The sequence below is a fragment of the Gossypium raimondii genome, chromosome 8, assembly GCF_025698545.1.
Source record: "Gossypium raimondii isolate GPD5lz chromosome 8, ASM2569854v1, whole genome shotgun sequence".
NCBI lineage: Eukaryota > Viridiplantae > Streptophyta > Magnoliopsida > Malvales > Malvaceae > Gossypium > Gossypium raimondii.
Window position 1 is genome coordinate 57,764,545 of NC_068572.1, and position 17,868 is coordinate 57,782,412.

General features: G+C 32.9%; 2 protein-coding genes across 3 annotated transcripts; both read left to right on the forward strand.

The window, feature by feature from the left end:
• Positions 1-1,948: 1,948 nt before the first annotated feature.
• LOC105792457 (alkaline/neutral invertase A, mitochondrial) lies at positions 1,949-5,944 on the forward strand. Of its 2 annotated transcripts, XM_012621042.2 has the most exons (6): positions 1,951-2,999; positions 3,806-3,965; positions 4,157-4,368; positions 4,456-4,949; positions 5,055-5,103; positions 5,248-5,944. In XM_012621042.2, exons 1-6 carry the CDS (start codon positions 2,235-2,237, stop codon positions 5,572-5,574), a joined length of 2,007 nt encoding a protein of 668 aa, XP_012476496.1. In that variant the 5' UTR covers positions 1,951-2,234; the 3' UTR covers positions 5,575-5,944. The 2 variants fall into 2 exon arrangements, with proteins under 2 accessions (XP_012476498.1, XP_012476496.1); XM_012621044.2 differs by lacking the exon at positions 5,055-5,103 and having other exon boundaries at positions 1,949-2,999.
• Positions 5,945-8,343: 2,399 nt separating this feature from the next.
• On the forward strand, positions 8,344-12,135 carry LOC105792456 (nucleolar complex-associated protein 2). Its single transcript, XM_012621041.2, has 11 exons — positions 8,344-8,496; positions 8,593-8,698; positions 8,852-8,929; positions 9,030-9,575; positions 9,792-10,094; positions 10,265-10,594; positions 10,679-10,885; positions 11,049-11,135; positions 11,249-11,343; positions 11,437-11,574; positions 11,746-12,135. The coding sequence occupies exons 2-11, from the start codon at positions 8,606-8,608 to the stop codon at positions 12,047-12,049; spliced, it is 2,181 nt and encodes a 726-aa protein (XP_012476495.1). The 5' UTR covers positions 8,344-8,496; positions 8,593-8,605; the 3' UTR covers positions 12,050-12,135.
• Positions 12,136-17,868: the final 5,733 nt, after the last annotated feature.

The following is a 17,868-nucleotide window of genomic DNA, read 5'->3' on the forward strand; positions in this document are numbered from 1 at the left end:
CTCCTCTATTTCCCCCTCTGATCACAACACCAAAGTAATTTTCTTAATTAACCATGTTTTCCCATTTATTTATTTTCCAATTAAATAGTTTGGTTGCACCAACTCTTCAAACAAATTATTTTTTAAAATTATTTTTAATTTGTTGAGAAATATTTATTTTGATGTTTTAGTATTTTTTATGTATTATATATATTTAAAATTATATAAAAAATAATATAAAAATTTAATATGGATTGGCTGAGCCCGAATTTTAATATTTTTATCTAGGTTGAGTTTGGGCAAAATTTTAAGCTCATTTTTTCAGTCCGAGTCGAGCTTGTGTCTAGCAAACAGGCCTGAATTTTAGTTGGGTCTGACCCGGCCTGGCCTATGAACACCTCTAAGTGGCAGTTATTATCTAGTTTTTTTTTTTTCGGATAAATGGTAATTTAGTTCATATTACTTTTGCCTATTTATTTTAAGTCTTTATTTTATTGGAGTAATTTTATCTTAAGTTCTTCATTTATTTACGTTTAAGCACTTAAGTCCTTATGTACGATTTATTTAAATTTGAACTCAATCTACTTTGTTTTTAAGTCCTCTGTATTTTTTTAATTTGATCTCCGATTCACATTCTTAATTTATTCAACTTTGATTTTTATAATTAGGTCTTAATTATTTAGATTTTAATTTCTACAAGTTCATTACTTTAATTTATTTTTAACAAAATAAATTATTTGTCGTATAATTATTATTTATTAATAATTTACATGTACAGCATATCATAATAACTATAATGTACTGTTTCATTATAAACTAATTATAAAGAAGTGTAGAACAACGTTGAAATTAATAAATTTGACAATGATGGTTTAATTTTATGATTTAATTTTAAATATATTATTTTCAAATGTTACAGTTTTTAAATATATTTTAAATAAATATTTTAATATATTTCAATAGATAAAAATAATAAATCCGTTGGATATATAAATTAAATAAATATTATATTATTCCATCAAAATTTATACAAAATTCATAAACCAAAAGTTGATATAAAAATGTTGAAAATTAACAAAAGAATAAAAAAGTATTTCAAGCATGATTGTTGGAATTTGATCAATTGATCGAATTTATTGAATTAAAAAAGTCAATTTATTAATTCCGACAAAGAATTGAGCCAAAATTGAGGTAAAATAACAACTCAACTAAATATTAAAAGAAATTCTACTTTCATAAAATTTAGTAAGGGTAAACTACCAAAATAATCACTTTTGTTTTCAGGTTATATTTTAGTTATTTATGTTTGAAATATTACGTTTTAGTCATTTACCTTATCGTGTTATAATATTTTAGTCAACGAACGTTAATTGCTATTAATGGTGTAACGGTAAGTTAACATGACACGTTAAATCATTATTTTAAACGAAAACTTTAGGTTAAATTATATAATTGGTCCCTATATTTTTTCGTTTTGAGCAATTTAAAATTTTTTACATTAAAAGAGATGGAGAATGAAGGAAAATAGAGGAGAAGTAGAATAGAATGGAAAATAAAGAAAAAATAAAGAAAAAAAAAGAAAGTTAAAAGAGCATAAAAATAATAAATTGCTCAAAACGAAAAAAATATGGGGAACCAATTGTATAATTTAATCTAAAATTTTTGTTTCAAATAATGATTTAACGTGCCACGTCAACTTACCGTTACACCATTAATGAGAATTAATGACTCAGTGACTAAAATGTTACAATACGTTAACCTAAGTGGCTAAAACATAACATTTCAAACATAAATGACTAAAATATAGCCCGAGAGAAATAAAAGTAACTATTTTGATAGTTTACCATTTAATAATTTACTTAATCAAAAGATAAATAAGTGTAAAACTCGAACTGATCATAATCTGACCGGTTAGACTGACATATTATTGGATTTTTAAAACCTAGACGAACTTTCATTTTTTCTTTGGTTAAAACCGGCAACCGTTCCCCTTCCATGCCTAAGAAGCGCTTTCTAAGAATCAGTGTGGTTTCATCCATCGTTTGGCCTCTATTTCCAAGACTCTGGACTCCATTTCCCCGTCAAAGGACACCAATCTCTCTTTCAAAACCTCTTATTATCCCAAGACAATACCCATTAAAAGGAAAGCCCATCTTTTTTCTCAATCTCCTTATTCAACTCGCACAACCAAAGGGGACGAAAAGAAACGATTTCATGTTGTATTCTTCTCTATCTCCATATCTTTGTTTTCGGTTATGAGCGTCATGAATTTTATCCGCAATTCCCCTATGAAGCTTCCTTCAAGGGTCCTAAACCTCCGAAACTCATCGTTTTTCGGGCTCAGACATTGGTTTCATCATCCCTTTCCTTGTGAGCAAAAGCTTTTCTGCAAGACCAATGCTTTTCTTCCGAATTTCAGTTACAACTCTCAATTCCACGCCTACCCTTCTCCATTCTTACCCTTTAGACGCGTTATCAATAATACGAAGAAGCCGAATTGGTCAACAAGTTTGGATCTCTCTCAATCCGGGTCAGTTTCTAGGCCTTACGTCTCTACTGATGTCAGGGTAGCATCAAGGGTGAGAGATCTCTCAACATCGGTTGAAACCCGCGTAAAAGACCAGAATTTGGACAAATTTTACTTGCAAAACGGCATCAATGTGAATCCGTTTGTTGTTGAAAGGATTGAAAAGGATGAGAACGTTTTAGGAGGAGAAGTTCCTGTAGCTGAAGATGTAAACAACGTGAAGAACATCGGGGAGGCTTTGGAGGGAAGGAAGAGTGGAATTAAAGTTGAGAGCGACATTGAAAAGGAGGCATGGAATTTGTTGAGAGGTGCAGTTGTGACGTATTGTGGATCCCCTGTTGGTACAGTGGCTGCAAACGATCCAGGTGACAAGCAGCCCTTGAATTATGATCAGGTTTTCATTCGTGATTTTGTGCCTTCGGCTTTGGCTTTCTTGCTTAAAGGTGAAGGAGAGATTGTCAAGAATTTTCTCCTCCATACCTTGCAGTTGCAGGTATATATATTCACTTATTTACCTTGTTGAATAATATTGTAGCTACATAACTCTGCATTTCCTTTTCCATCATTGATTGTTGGGTGTTTGTGTACATTTAAGTGTTGTTTAACATTCATAATTTCAGATAGCTGCAAAACTTGCATGTTAAAATGTTTAGAAAAGTTAATGCTAGGAAAATTCATCTTAGGATTCATTTCTGTGGTTCTTTCTAACTGTCCTTTAAGCAATTCGAGGCTCCCTTAGAGATAGCTGGGATTTTTCTTGTTCTTTTCTAAAGTACTTAGTGCATGTTTCTCACACACCATTAAGTTTTTCTTCTCCATGTGTAAAACAAATTCAATGCACATATTCCCCATAAAGTTGTTATATTGTGCTTTTTAGATGCCTGTTAATCATTGTAGAACTTTGAGCATTTTTTACTCATGTAGTCTTATTTTTTCAACATGTATCCATAAATGAGTTAACAATAAATTAATTTCATATGGAAATTTTTAGCTACTCACATGACTTGTTTTGAGCTAAGGAAGGGAATTTCTTTACTTATTTTGGAGAGGTCTTAATTTTTTACTAGATTTTACTTGTCCAAACCATTTAATGCTTATGTAATGATTAAACTTTTACTTGTGTTAATACACTAAATAACCAAATGAGCCATTAATGTAATCAATTTTATGCCTCTTTTGCTTGTGCTGGGACCTTGAAACACATCCACTAGCAATGCTATGGAGGTTAACCATTTCCCAATAAGTTTTACCAAATCAACAATTTGGAACTTAACAACTTTTTTGTTGTTTTTGATCTAGAGTTGGGAGAAAACTGTGGACTGCTATAGTCCTGGACAGGGTTTGATGCCAGCTAGTTTTAAGGTCAGAACTGTACCTCTTGATGGTAATAAGTTTGAGGAAGTTCTGGATCCAGATTTTGGAGAATCAGCTATTGGTCGTGTTGCCCCAGTGGACTCTGGTTAGTATACTATATTGCAACTGTCAATACCATTTAGTACAAGAACTTGCTAGCTAGTCTAAAAATGAGGATGTTGAGCTGTTCATCTTCAACAATCATAGTTATTTTGCACTCGTAAACTGATTTCTTCTTTTCCAAGTTATTGCTCAGTAAGAAAGTGATTGAGCTTATTGAACTGACTTTGTTGATAGGATTGTGGTGGATTATATTGCTGAGGGCATATGGGAAGATCACTGGTGATTGTACGTTGCAAGAGAGAGTGGATGTTCAAACAGGAATAAAACTGATCCTCAACTTGTGTTTAGCTGATGGATTTGATATGTTTCCTTCTCTGTTAGTCACTGATGGATCCTGCATGATAGACAGAAGGATGGGCATCCATGGTCATCCCCTTGAGATCCAGGTGAGTTAATTTGTTTCAAGTATTTTTAAGTTTTCTTTCCTCTGCTTATCTTCAGTTCTCCTAACTGTCATATGTTTGATCTAACAGGCTTTGTTTTATGCTGCTCTACGTTCTTCTCTTGAGATGCTCACTGCAAATGAAAGTTCCAAGAATTTGATAAGAGCTATCAATAATCGACTGAGTGCACTATCATTCCACATTAGAGAATACTACTGGGTTGACATGAAAAAGATTAATGAGATTTACCGATATAAGACAGAAGAGTATTCCATGGATGCTACCAACAAATTCAATATTTATCCCGAGCAAATTCCTTCATGGCTTATGGATTGGATACCTGAAGAAGGTGGGTATCTAATTGGCAATCTACAGCCAGCTCACATGGATTTTAGGTTCTTCACACTTGGGAATCTCTGGTCCATTGTTTCATCACTGGGCACTCCAAAGCAGAATGAAGCTATTCTCAACTTAATTGAAGCCAAATGGGGTGATATTGTGGGACATATGCCTCTCAAGATATTATATCCTGCAGTGGAGAATGAAGAGTGGCGCATAATAACTGGCAGTGATCCAAAGAATACGTGAGTTCCTTGCCCTTTACATGAAGTCTCTCTCTCTCTATATATATACACACACACATATGCATGCATGCATGCATTATATACTGACACGAGTGTATTGTGCAGCCCTTGGTCCTACCATAATGGTGGATCTTGGCCAACACTTCTCTGGCAGGTAAAAGCTTGAATTTTCTTTGGACTTAATTGTTTATCTGGTTTTATTTTAATCATCCAACCTCGTTCTATGATTCTTCTTTGAATAGTACCTTGAACCATTTCATGCAATGATACTCATTCAAATCTTACATCACTCTTTCAGTTCACTTTGGCTTGCATCAAGATGCGCAGATTAGAACTAGCTGAGAAGGCAGTTGCTTTGGCAGAGAAGAGGCTTTCAATTGATCATTGGCCTGAATATTATGACACTCGAAATGGAAAGTTTATTGGAAAGCAATCCCGACTTTACCAAACATGGAGTATTGCCGGTTTCCTGACCTCTAAAATGATGTTGGAGAATCCAGAGACGGCTTCTTTGTTATTCTGGGATGAGGACTACAATCTTCTAGAGATCTGTGTTTGTGGTCTTAGCAAAAGCGGCCGGAAGAAATGTTCTCGTGGTGCTGCCAGATCTCAGATACTCATATAAGTGAACTGCATTCTTTGCAAGGCAGAGAGCCTCTCTTTCCACTGTACAGCCACAAGTTTAAGGGGATCAAAGAGCAATTTTTTCAACCCTTAAAAGTTCTACATACAGGTTTGTATTACAAGATAGTGTAGTATAGCCACACACACATTGTTTTTCCAATCAATGATCCAAGTTATTTGCAATGGCATTGAATGTAAAAGTGAGTGGGATGAACAGACCCTCAAACTCACATTGTGACTCTTCCCAAGGCTCTTGAACTGTGTATATTGTTTAGCAAATTTCTTTATAAGAAAGCAGTAACTATCAGAATACCAGGATATTGGTTTTGATTCCCTATGTTGAAGCAATTTAAAGCATGTCTTGCTGTCTATATTGTTTGTGGTTGTGCGTTTTCATTGAGAGAATTCAAGAGTGGTGGTATTCCATAAATCCATATTCCAGCAATGGGGAGCTTTTGAAAGGAATGTAATTTCTTTGGGCGAGTATAAAGCATGAGCTAGTGTAGTGCATGCATGGCAATTGAATGGAGGAAGCGCATATATATCACATGCTCGGTTTTTGATGATATGAAAGAGAAAAATATGGTTATCACATGGAATGCTACGCTCAAGAGACGATGTCTATGCAATTGCTATGCTATGGTGGACTTCAAGATATGGTTTGTATCTTTATTTAAAAATTAAACAAATTTTTAAATAACAGGAATATTTTCACTTGATTATATATAATTCAGAATTTGTATTATTATTAAAATTATTTTATACTAATATGTCATATGCTTTATAATTAAATTTACATATTTTTATTAATTTTTTTGTCCAAATTTAATTTAATATGGAGAGAACAAATAGCTCAATCTTTAGAGATATTTTATTACCATTCATGGAGTAAATAACACATTTTTGAATTTTCATATCTTTCATATTTTTAAAATTATTTCAAATGAAATTTTGGAAATTATTTTTATTTTAAAGAATTATTAAAATTTTACATTTTCTTGAAAATCCAAAAAAAATTTAGTTTTAAAACATTTTAATTTGTTCATGTACTTTTGAAGAGTAACGACCAAATTAACAAAAAAAACAATGAATGTTGAGGGATAAAAGAGTTATTTTTATCTTTCTTATAAGTGTCACATTGCCAAATCTAACAAAGAAGACCGAGATTTTTAAATAGAAAAAGTATAAGGACGCTATGTCTCAAAAAAAAGTATAGAAATTAAATTCTAAATTTTAGAAGAGTAAAAGGATCTTTGACAAATTTAAACCAAGATTAAAATTGTAATTGGTCCTATATTTAATATGGTAAATCGCACCATTAGTCAATAAACTATGAATAAGTTTTCGTTTTGGTCATTTAACTAGAAAGTTATAATTTGATCACTAAATTTTTGAAATTATTTTTTGGTCACTCGACTAATAAGTAACACTTTTTAGTTGTTATAATAACAATTTTAATCTTCAATTTTTATACATTGTCAATTTGGAAGAAAAAGATACTTTTGTCAATTTGACATTGATTATATATAAAATGTTAAAATTTTAAAATTCTTTTAAAAATGTAGAAAATTCTAAAAAATAAATTAAAGTATATAAAATTTCAAAAATAAATAAAATGATCGAAAATTATCGTTAAACCCTCAAAATTCCTTTTTATATTATCTGTATAGAAATAACCAATACTCATTATTTAAAAACATAGAAAAAATAAAATTATTAAGCAAAAGTATTGGTCTTTTGTTTTCTACCTTTTTGTTTCTTTACATAGCATTTTCGTTATAAGATAAGAAATTCAATTTTTTTTTTATAATTTTGGTTTTGAAAAATAATTCAAATTAATTGAAAGCAATAAAGTTGATTTCACAATCTTCTATAATACCAATTTTGGATGTTCTTCGGGAGCATAGAACTAGACTTGAGTAGAGGTGCTTATGGGCCAGGCCGGGCCCATAAAAAATTTTTGGCCCGGGCCCAGCTCTGCCCGAAATATGGGCCTAGAATTTTGCCCAGGCCCGGCCCGGGAAAAAATTCATAAGCCCGGGCCCGGCCCGGCCCTTTTTTAAATAAATACCAAAAATTTATTTTAAAAATTAAAACAAAAATTAAAAAAAGTATTTTAAAAATATTTTAAAATTACAAAAAATTAAAAAAGTATTTTAAAAAAATTTAAAATTTAAAAAATTTAAAAAAAGTATTTTAAAAGTATTTTAAAATTAAAAAAATCAAAAAATAATAAAAATATTTATTATATCCGAGCCGGGCCGGGCCGGGCCAAAAAAGTTGTGCTCGAGGCCTGGCCCGTTTTTTAATCGGGCCTCGTTTTTTTGCCCAAGCCCATATTTCGAGCCTATATTTTTACCCAAACCCTCCCATATTTCGGGCGGGCCGTCGGGCCGGACCGGGCCGCCCGGCCCATGAGCACCTCTAGACTTGAGTCTTGTTTTTTTTTTGTTCTGCTTTTAATTTGTTATTGTATTCTATTGAGTGATAATTTTTCATTTCCCATACATATAAAATTTTCAACAATAATGTTTTCTAAGATTTTATTTTCTAGAACTTTTATATAGATTTTTCTACTTTTAAAATAATTTTGAGTTTTTTATATTTTATATAAAATTAAGGTTAGAAAATATAAAACAGAGAATTAAAATTATTATTATACCAAAAAAATATGACATAAATATAATTTTGAAAACTTTAATCACTAATTTTTTTTTAGTTAAATTACCTATAATTTACCCGATTGAATATCTTAGGGTAAAGATGGAAATAAACCTTGCCAATAAAGAAAACCCTTCTTCTAAAACCCTAGCTGGTAGCATCCTTAAGCCCTTAACGCCCCTTTAGAAAAAAGGAGAAGCCGGAGCATAAAAAAGCCGGCGGGTATATTACGCGGTCGTCGAGAATTCGTCACTATTAAGAGGTTTCAACTTTCTGCTGATTTTAATTTTAATTTCAATCCCAATTTCATTTAAAAAGAATCAAGTAAAACTAGTTCAATTTTGATTATCTGCGACAGAGTGCTTGCTGAAATGGGAGAGAAGGGCAAAAAAAGTAAAACAATGTCAAAATCTCCAAGTGCTGCTAAAGAACATAAAGAGCAGCTTGAAAGGCTCCAGAAAAAGGTTTCTTCTTTCGTTTCCATGTATATATATATATATTCTCTTCTGGTTTTCTGAATTTTTATCTTAAATTATTTCCCCTTTTTCTTTTATATATTTTACTAGCTCATCGGGGATATATCTACACACCTAAACATATATTTATCGGTTTTGTAGGATCCAGAGTTCTACCAGTACTTGCAACAATACGGCAAAGACCTTCTTACGTTTGATGATGAAGATGAAGATTTTGACGTAAGTTGGGCAAATTAGGTTCAACTTTATATTGTTACAAATGGCTTTCATTGCATAAAACAAGATGCAATTTCACCTGCTTCAATCATGTCTTTTGTAGGATGATGCTGAAGTTGACATGGAAGATGCAGAAAACCAGTTGGATGATGAGACTTATCAGCATGATATCCCTGAGGAAGAGGAGAAACCATCCAAAAACGTTTTAACTACTGAAATGGTTAATTCTTGGTGTAAGTCAATCCGAGAGGATGAGAAACTAAGTGCAGTCCATTCTATTATGAAGGCTTTTAGGACTGCTTGTCACTATGGTGATGATACTGGGACCGACTCTTCAGCTAAGTTTGCTGTCATGTCAAGCAGTGTATTTAACAAAATAATGTTGTTTACACTATCTGAAATGGATAGAATACTCCGCAAATTGTTGAAACTTCCTGCTTCTGGCGGAAAGAAAGAGACCGTAATTGAGCTAATGAACACAAAACAATGGAAGAACTATAACCACTTAGTGAAGTCGTATCTTGGAAATGCCCTACACGTTTTGAACCAAATGACTGACACAAAAATGATATCATTCACTTTAAGGCGTCTCCAGTATTCGTCTGTGTTTTTGGCTGCTTTTCCAAGCCTTCTCAGGAAATACATCAAGGTATGCAGAAAGGGTTAATCTATAAGGGATTTTTATTCAAATGCAATGATTTATTTGCTGTTACTCTTTGTTTCCTGATCTGCTTGTGTATGTGATATTCATATATCTATTATGATAATTTGAGGTCTAATCTATTCCTCTGTGGATGATATTGTTTTAAACGTTTAAGGAATATTCATAGATCTGCTTGTGTTTACTCTATTCATCTTTCTTCAGGTAGCACTTCACTTTTGGGGTACAGGAGGCGATGCTCTGCCTGTTGTCTCCTTTCTATTTCTTAGAGATCTTTGTGTTCGCCTAGGATCAGATTGTTTAGATGAATGTTTCAGAGGGATCTACAAAGCCTATGTTTTGAACTGCCACTTCGTTAATGCATCTAAATTACAGCATATCCAATTTCTCGCCAATTGTGTCGTAGAACTTATTCGAGTGGACCTTCCAACGGCATATCAACATGCATTTGTTTTTATCAGACAATTAGCAATGCTTCTCCGGGATGCACTCAACATGAAAACTAAGGTATCATTTACACATTTTTTCTTAGAAAAGTGTTGCAGTTATCCATTGTCTCCTGAGAATGCTATTAGTAGAAGATCATCTACTACCATTCTCTTTATTGCAATCTTCTGGCATTTGTTCCCTTTTTTGTTTTGCCTAAGCAATGCTCCATGTCCCACCATTCTTCACAGGAAGCATACCGCAAGGTTTATGAATGGAAGTTTATTAACTGTCTTGAACTTTGGACTGGAGCTATCTGTACCTATAGCTCAGAAGCTGATTTTAGGCCGCTTGCTTATCCATTGACCCAAATTATTTCTGGGGTTGCCCGTCTAGTTCCAACTGCTCGATATTTTCCGCTTAGATTGAGGTGTGTTAAAATGCTGAACCGCATTTCTGCAGCTACTGGTACGTTTATTCCTGTTTCTATGCTTCTTTTGGACATGCTGGAGATGAAAGAGTTAAATAGACCTCCCACTGGAGGTGTTGGCAAAGCCGTTGATTTACGTACAACACTCAAGGTATTCTTGAAATCTATTGTGTTCTACTCCAATTGATATAAGCATTTTTGTTCCTATCTAAATTTGGACAAATTTATTTTCCAGGCAAGCAAGCCCATTCTAAAGACACGAGCCTTCCAGGAGGCATGTGTGATTTCTGTGGTTGAAGAGCTCGCTGAACATTTAGCTCAATGGAGCTATTCTGTTGCTTTCTTTGAATTGTCTTTTATTCCAGCTGTGAGGCTGCGTTCCTTCTGCAAATGTACTAAAGTTGAAAGATTCCGAAAAGAAATGAGGCATCTTATTCGTAAGGTACATCCTTTGGATTGATTAACATGTCTTCCTTCTCAAAATTAGATTTATGGAAAAACATTCCTTGTTAAGTATATTAACCTGTTATTCATAAGCATGTTCCCTTTACACTTTGCAAACTTTTGGCTGCACGCTATTGATTGCTTCATTGTCTTCACATCAGATTGAGGCTAATGATGAGTTTACTAATGAAAGGCGTGCATCAGTTACATTTCTACCAAATGATAATGCAGCAACTTCTTTTCTTGAGGTCCGTACCATTATTATATGTTAGAATTTTCCATCAAATGCTCCTGCTGTTGTCATCTTTGAGCACTTGATTTGGTATCAAATGAAGTTACTAAGCTTTTTTGTTGCTCATAGGATGAGAAAAAGATGGGGACTAGTCCTCTCTCACAGTATGTTACAACACTGCGTCAAAGAGCACAACAGAGAAATGATTCAATGATGGAATCCAGGTCTATGATCTTTCTCTGTGATTGGTTTCATCCTGTCTATATTATAATTGTGTTAATACAGCTAATTTAAGTAGCATGCATGTAAATTTTCAGTGTTCTTGTTGGCGAAAAGTCTGCTGTTTTTGGTAAAAAGCTTGATCAGATCCCTGATAGTGATGAAGAAGATGATATCAAGAATGACGATGGTGCTACAGTTTTTAGTTCCTCCTGGTTACCTGGAGGTGATTCCAGGTATGTCTTGTCATGTCATATTTGCCCCCCTCTCGTGTGCACCATGCAGACACACATGTAGTACACTAATAGCTCATGTTTTCATTCTTGTATACAAGTTTTTGCTGTCTATAAACTGTTAGATTGCCAAAAAAAGCATTACTTATTACACTATCTATCATGTTCCATCAGGGCCAATCTCCCAAAGGAGGAGGAGAAGAAAAAGAAGAAGAAGAAGAAGAAGAAGAAAGGGATGGAACAAGATGAAGGGGTTGGTGACGATGAAGATGTTGTGGAAGACTTGGTACTTAGTTCGGATGAAGATGAAGATGAAGAAGATACTGCCGAGGAAGACGGCAATGAAGAGCAGCTAGGTGGTAGCAGACAGCAGAACAAGAAGCAAAAACCTAAGAATATATCAAACAAGAATGTAAGACCTCATCATCACGCAAAAAATAATAAATCAAAGAAGAGAAAAAGAGCTAAGCTAAATTAACCAACTCTTGTAACTCATCATCAGCTGGAGCTGCTCTTTTGTTTATGGTTTTTTTAAAGAAAAATAGATAATGGCTTTTCAACGTATTTGAGATTTTGTTGTGTCTGTCAGGCAGACCATCTAATTGAATTAATATGAGCTATTGTATTATTTATAAAATGTCAAAAGAAATCATAAAAAAAAAAATGTATATGCGAATTCCATGAGGCAAATATTAGAAGTTCAAATAACCGGACTAGGGAGTAAGTTTAAACTTATTCATGACTAAAAATTTATGAGATAATGTTATATTCTGTTGTACTTTGATAAGATATTTAGTGTGTTAAAACACACATTTAGGAATTCCTCGGGAATGAATTTCCTTTAGTATAACAAACAAACAACTTTTTGACTTATACTTTTATATAAGAAATAAATGACTCATATAACAAACAAGAATAGTTGTGTTTTTATAAAATGTGTAATGTGAATCCTATAATTTGAAAATACCTAAATTATCCATGTGTTTTATTATGATCTTTGATTTTAATAATGTTAGTGAATTCTTAAATCAACCAATGAAAATTCACCATGTAGAATTTCTTTTCCAAATCATCAAGTCCACATTGACAACATAACATTATGTGAAAAATTAAATAAAATAATATGACAAAAGATTTCAAAGTACCACCTTCAACATTTTCAAACTATTTTATTAAACAAATGTCAAATAAAGTAATAAATGTATTTCTTATTTTTAGATTTATAAGGTAAAACTTGTGCAAAAATACAAATAAAGTTAGTTACAGTAACAAGCAAAATGATTATATATCGTCAGTACTCTTTATAATAATTACTTTCTATGATAATATTTTCATTATGAAACTACCTTTTTTAACAACCACAATTATAAGTACACCCTCTTGTCTCAAATTTTAATAAAATTAATTTTATTTCTGAGTTCAATAAAATAATTAATTTTATAAAAAATATGTCAATAATATTTTATTAAATAAAATAATCTTTAATAAAAAAATTATATTTGTAAATTTTATTGAAGATATATCTAGTTGTGGAATGATGGTATAGCCAACATATTTACTTTCTATTCCTTAATCCATTTCAACTTAGACTTTATTTATATTAAAATATATGAGGTACATATTCATAACCCATCATCCACTCAGGACTAAGGAATGTCACATTATGAACGTCACAAGTAAATAAATCCACAAACGGATTTAATATTTATTCTACTTGGGTCATGTTTGATGGAAGTAATTTGCTCCAATACCTAAAGCAAAGTATCTATTTTTGCAAGTCCAATCAATGACATATATATATCTCTATCTCCTGAGAGTCACCCACTCCAATACCCAAAGCAGTGTATCTGGACTTGATAGACGATATATTAGTCTTTCGATCAGTTTGTTCATTTTCAATTAAACTAAGGACATATTTAGATTATCTATAAATACAAGTTGTCTTTTTGTATTACGATTCGACTATGTAATACCGCTTAATATTAGTTAAATATTAGATCAGTGAATCAATATTTACTTCTATTTTACTTTGCATCATTGATAATGTTGACACCATTTTTTTTTTATGAAAAACGGGGTCGACTTGGATAAAAACGAAAATGGGAGTCGCCACCAATCTTTTTTGATGAGGTGTGATCGGGTCACCTCGAAAAGTGGTTGTTTTAATAAACGATTTAATTTTTATTAAAACAACGATTTTGGTCTACGAAATTCAGAAAAACGGGTTCGGGAGTCGGTTACGCACGAGGAAGGATTAGCACCCTCGATACGCCCAAAATTGGTACCTAGTTGATTACTTAATGTCTTAGTGTTGAAAAACTGAAAACTTTAAAGAAATTTAAAAATACAATCCTTATATTAAAATGTTGAAAATTTTGGGAAAAGGGGCACGTTCCACGTTAATCGAGAACGAAAGCATCATATCCAGTAAGTTAGGACACAATGTCTCGAATTCCCGATGTGCGAATGAATGTCAAAATTTACTTATTTAAAAGATGTTTGATTATCCCGGGTTTAGAAAAGGGAACATGCCCAGTAAGTTAGGACACGATCTTTTCTTAATTCCCGAGATTGTTTAAAACTTGAGTTTGAAAAGATTCGTGTATTTAGATTTATTATGAAAATCGAAACCCAGTAAGTTAGGGTACGACCTTCTCGAATCTAAATACAAGATTTTGCTTATTCAAAAATCATAATTTATGCATCGAATAAAATTAATCTAATACGAAATAAAACACAATGTCAATATCGAACAAAACGAAAATGAATACGATGATGTAACATAAATAATATGAGTAATAGCAATGAAAATAAATTAGATAAAAGGATAAACCAATAACATACAAAATAACAACGCATATAAGGAAATAAAATTAAAATATTCGTTCAAAATAATAATGAGAATATAAATAAGGAAATAAATAAAGAAATGAATAAGGCTATAAAAATATAAAAGGTATAAATATCTATTTATAAAATAAAATACATACATAGATGTGTATAATAATATGAAAATACATATGTAGGCATAAGTAAAATATATATGTAAAAAAAAGAAATATAATATATATATATATAAATATACACGTTTATATAATATATATATATATATATATAAAAATATACATGTTTTAATATATATAAATATATATATGTATATATATATGAATAGGTATATAAATATTCGTGAAAGAAAAGTATAAGAGAAATAACAGTAATATTAATACTAACAATAATAGTAATAATAATAACCATAATAATAATAATAGTAAACTAATAATAATAATAATAATATAATAATAGTAATAATAATAATAATAATAATAATAAGAAAAGTTTGAAAGTATAAAAAAACTTGAAATAAATAATAAATGATCAAAATGATATATACATATAAAATAAACAAATGAAATAAATATGTTAACTCATGAAATAATAAGATAATGAATACATAAATGGAAAGAAAATAAAACTAACAATAACAAGCAATAATACTAATAATAATATATTAAAATGATCAATTTGACGATAAATAACTAAAATATCCAAAGAGAGGATTAAATTGAAACTAAGCGAAACCTTAAGGTGAAATCGAAATTGGAAACAAAGAAAATGATCAAATTGTGACGCGCAAAGGGTGGGGGACCGAGCAACAAATACCCTCATTCCAAAACGCATCACTTTGAGCGGGACTAAAATGGAACAAAAGTAAAGTTATACGGCTAAATTAAAAACAAAAGGACCAGATTGTATTAAGGCGCAAAGAGGAAGGATCTCGCGATAAATATCCCTCACCGCATGAAACACGCGGATCCTAGGCGATGCAGGTCGGGTCGGTTTGGGTCGACTCCTAAACGGCGTCGTTTTGCACTGGAGAGCCCACCCCAAAACGCTTGCTTTTGCCAACAATATAAAAGCCCAAAATATTATTTTTTTCATTTCAGTAGTTTTGTTTCAAAAAAGGAGTTAAAACTTTGTTTTCTCTCTAGCTTCACTGGCATTGCCAGATTCCGGCGTGGGATCGCCAGTCGGCCGTCATGAGGCGGTGGTAGGGTACCAAAAGTCGGGTTTTAGAACCCGATCTCGACCCTTCTAAAAATATACCCTTTTAGTCCCGAAAAGTCGAAAAGGAGGGTTTTTCAGACTCCCTTTTAGTCCGATTCCAACGCAGAAGGTGGTCTCCGTGACGGGCTTTCGAGACCGGTGAGTATCCCTTTCTTTTCTTTTTCGTTTTGTTATAAAGAAGAAATCAAACAAACAAAAATAAAATAAAATAAAATAGAATAAAATAAAATAGCAATGTAAGAACAGAGAAAGAAAATGGAGTCAACCTTTTTGTTTTTTATTTCATTGTTGTTGTTGTTTATACAAAGATCGTATTTTTACTTTTATATCTCATCTATTTCTATTTTTCTATTATTTGTTCTTTGCTTTTTGGTGTCTGCCTGCTTTTGCAGGTGTTGATGAAGCTAGGCACGGTGGGTGGCGATGGGACAAGGCAAGCGACAGAGGGATGGGTGCGGCTTAGGCTTGGCTAGGGTTTCATTTTTCTGAAACCCTAGTTGGGGTTTTTTTTGGGAAATTGGGCTCCGAATTTGGCCTCGGGTTTGGGTTGTAATTGGGCTTGTGGGTTGGTGTTATTTTGCTGGTAGGGCCTGCGCAAATTTGGGCTTCTACAGCTGCCCCTCTTTGCTCGTTGTCGTGTAACGATAACAGAGCAAAGACTAAGAAAGACCAATTTTTGCCCAGTCTTGTCGAGGAAAAGATTCACCGTTGAGGCTTCAATCTGTTCCGCTGCGTCGTCTGGAAGTAAAATCTACCGTTGTGGCTTCGATCTTTTAAATTCCAATATCGGGGAAATGAGATTCGCTGTTGTAGCTTCAATCTTCTTCGCTGCATTGCCAGAAGTAAGATTCACCGTTGTGGCTTCAATCTTTTAAATTGCAATGTCGGGGAAGTGAGATTCGCCGTTGTAGCTTCAATCTGCTCCGCTGCATCGCCAGAAGTAAGATTCGCCGTTGTGGCTTCAATCTTTTAAATTGCAATGTCGGGGAAGTGAGATTCGCTGTTGTAGCTTCAATCTGCTCCGCTGCATCACTAGTAGTGAGATTCGCCGCTGTGGCTTCAATCTTTTTAAATGCAATGTCAGGGAAATAAGATCCGCTGTCAGTGCAGGAAGGCAAGATCTACTATCTTCATTGACCTGTTCTCTGGGGAACATGACCTGCATAATCCATTTGATGGACCTATTTATGCCTAGTGTTTAGGATGTCATGATTAAAATGAATCAAAATTTCCTAACTAGATATGTATGAATGATATTTGTATGAATGCAGAATGTCATAAGAATGATCCATTTTGTTTGAGTTGTTATTACTCATTGTTTTATCACAGACGTGTTACAACGTCTTCTTGCTCGACTGGCGTATCCAAAGAAACATTTAATCAGATTGCCCCCACTGTAAGCCTCCAAGTTCAATCCAATGGATGCAAAATTTGAACCATCTTTCTCCCGCTGTAACCTAAAGGTAGAAAGATCTGGCCTTTTCTCGATCATCTGCTATCACAATTCAATGATACAGAATGTGAAGCTCTCTACTCCTTTACTCCGTTCCCAAGGTGTTATACCAAATGTTTATGCCCAATGAAGAGTTTTCTTATTCCAGAAGATCTTTTCTTATTGCTTGGTGAATATCGCTTGTTTGTTCATTGAAGCTTTGCCACCAACACGGCATCTTGTCATTTTGTTCAATGTTTGGACGACAAAATTTGAAAGGATAGTCCTAACTCGGACTTTTCCCTTTTAGACACTTTGAATTTGGTGTGCTCTAAACACCAGTCCTGTTTCAGGTTCCTTCATTATTTAGAAATTTCTAGAGTAATATGCAAAACTCCATTTGCTTGAACATTCAGTTCATTAATAGTTATTCAAAAAAAAAATTTTTCGAAAAAGATTATCGCAACGAACAAACAAATGTTATTGAAAACAAATCTCGAAACGAATGGGTTAATCAAGATAGCAAATTTCAATAGACAAAATGAAATTTTATTGGGGAGCAAAGTTTGAAATGAATACATTAATCAAGACAACAACTTTTGTCAGGATTCAAAATGAATAAAATGACAAAAGGTGCTCAAGACATTGTAGCACGAGCTTCCCTGCATAAGCCTTCTGAAAACCATTCTGAGTTTGATATGTGTTCAGGGAATCAACAGGGTTTTGTCGATACCCCAAGATGTCATCTACCCTTTCCTTGTTGATTCAGGTATATCGAGACTACCACATGCCCCAGATCT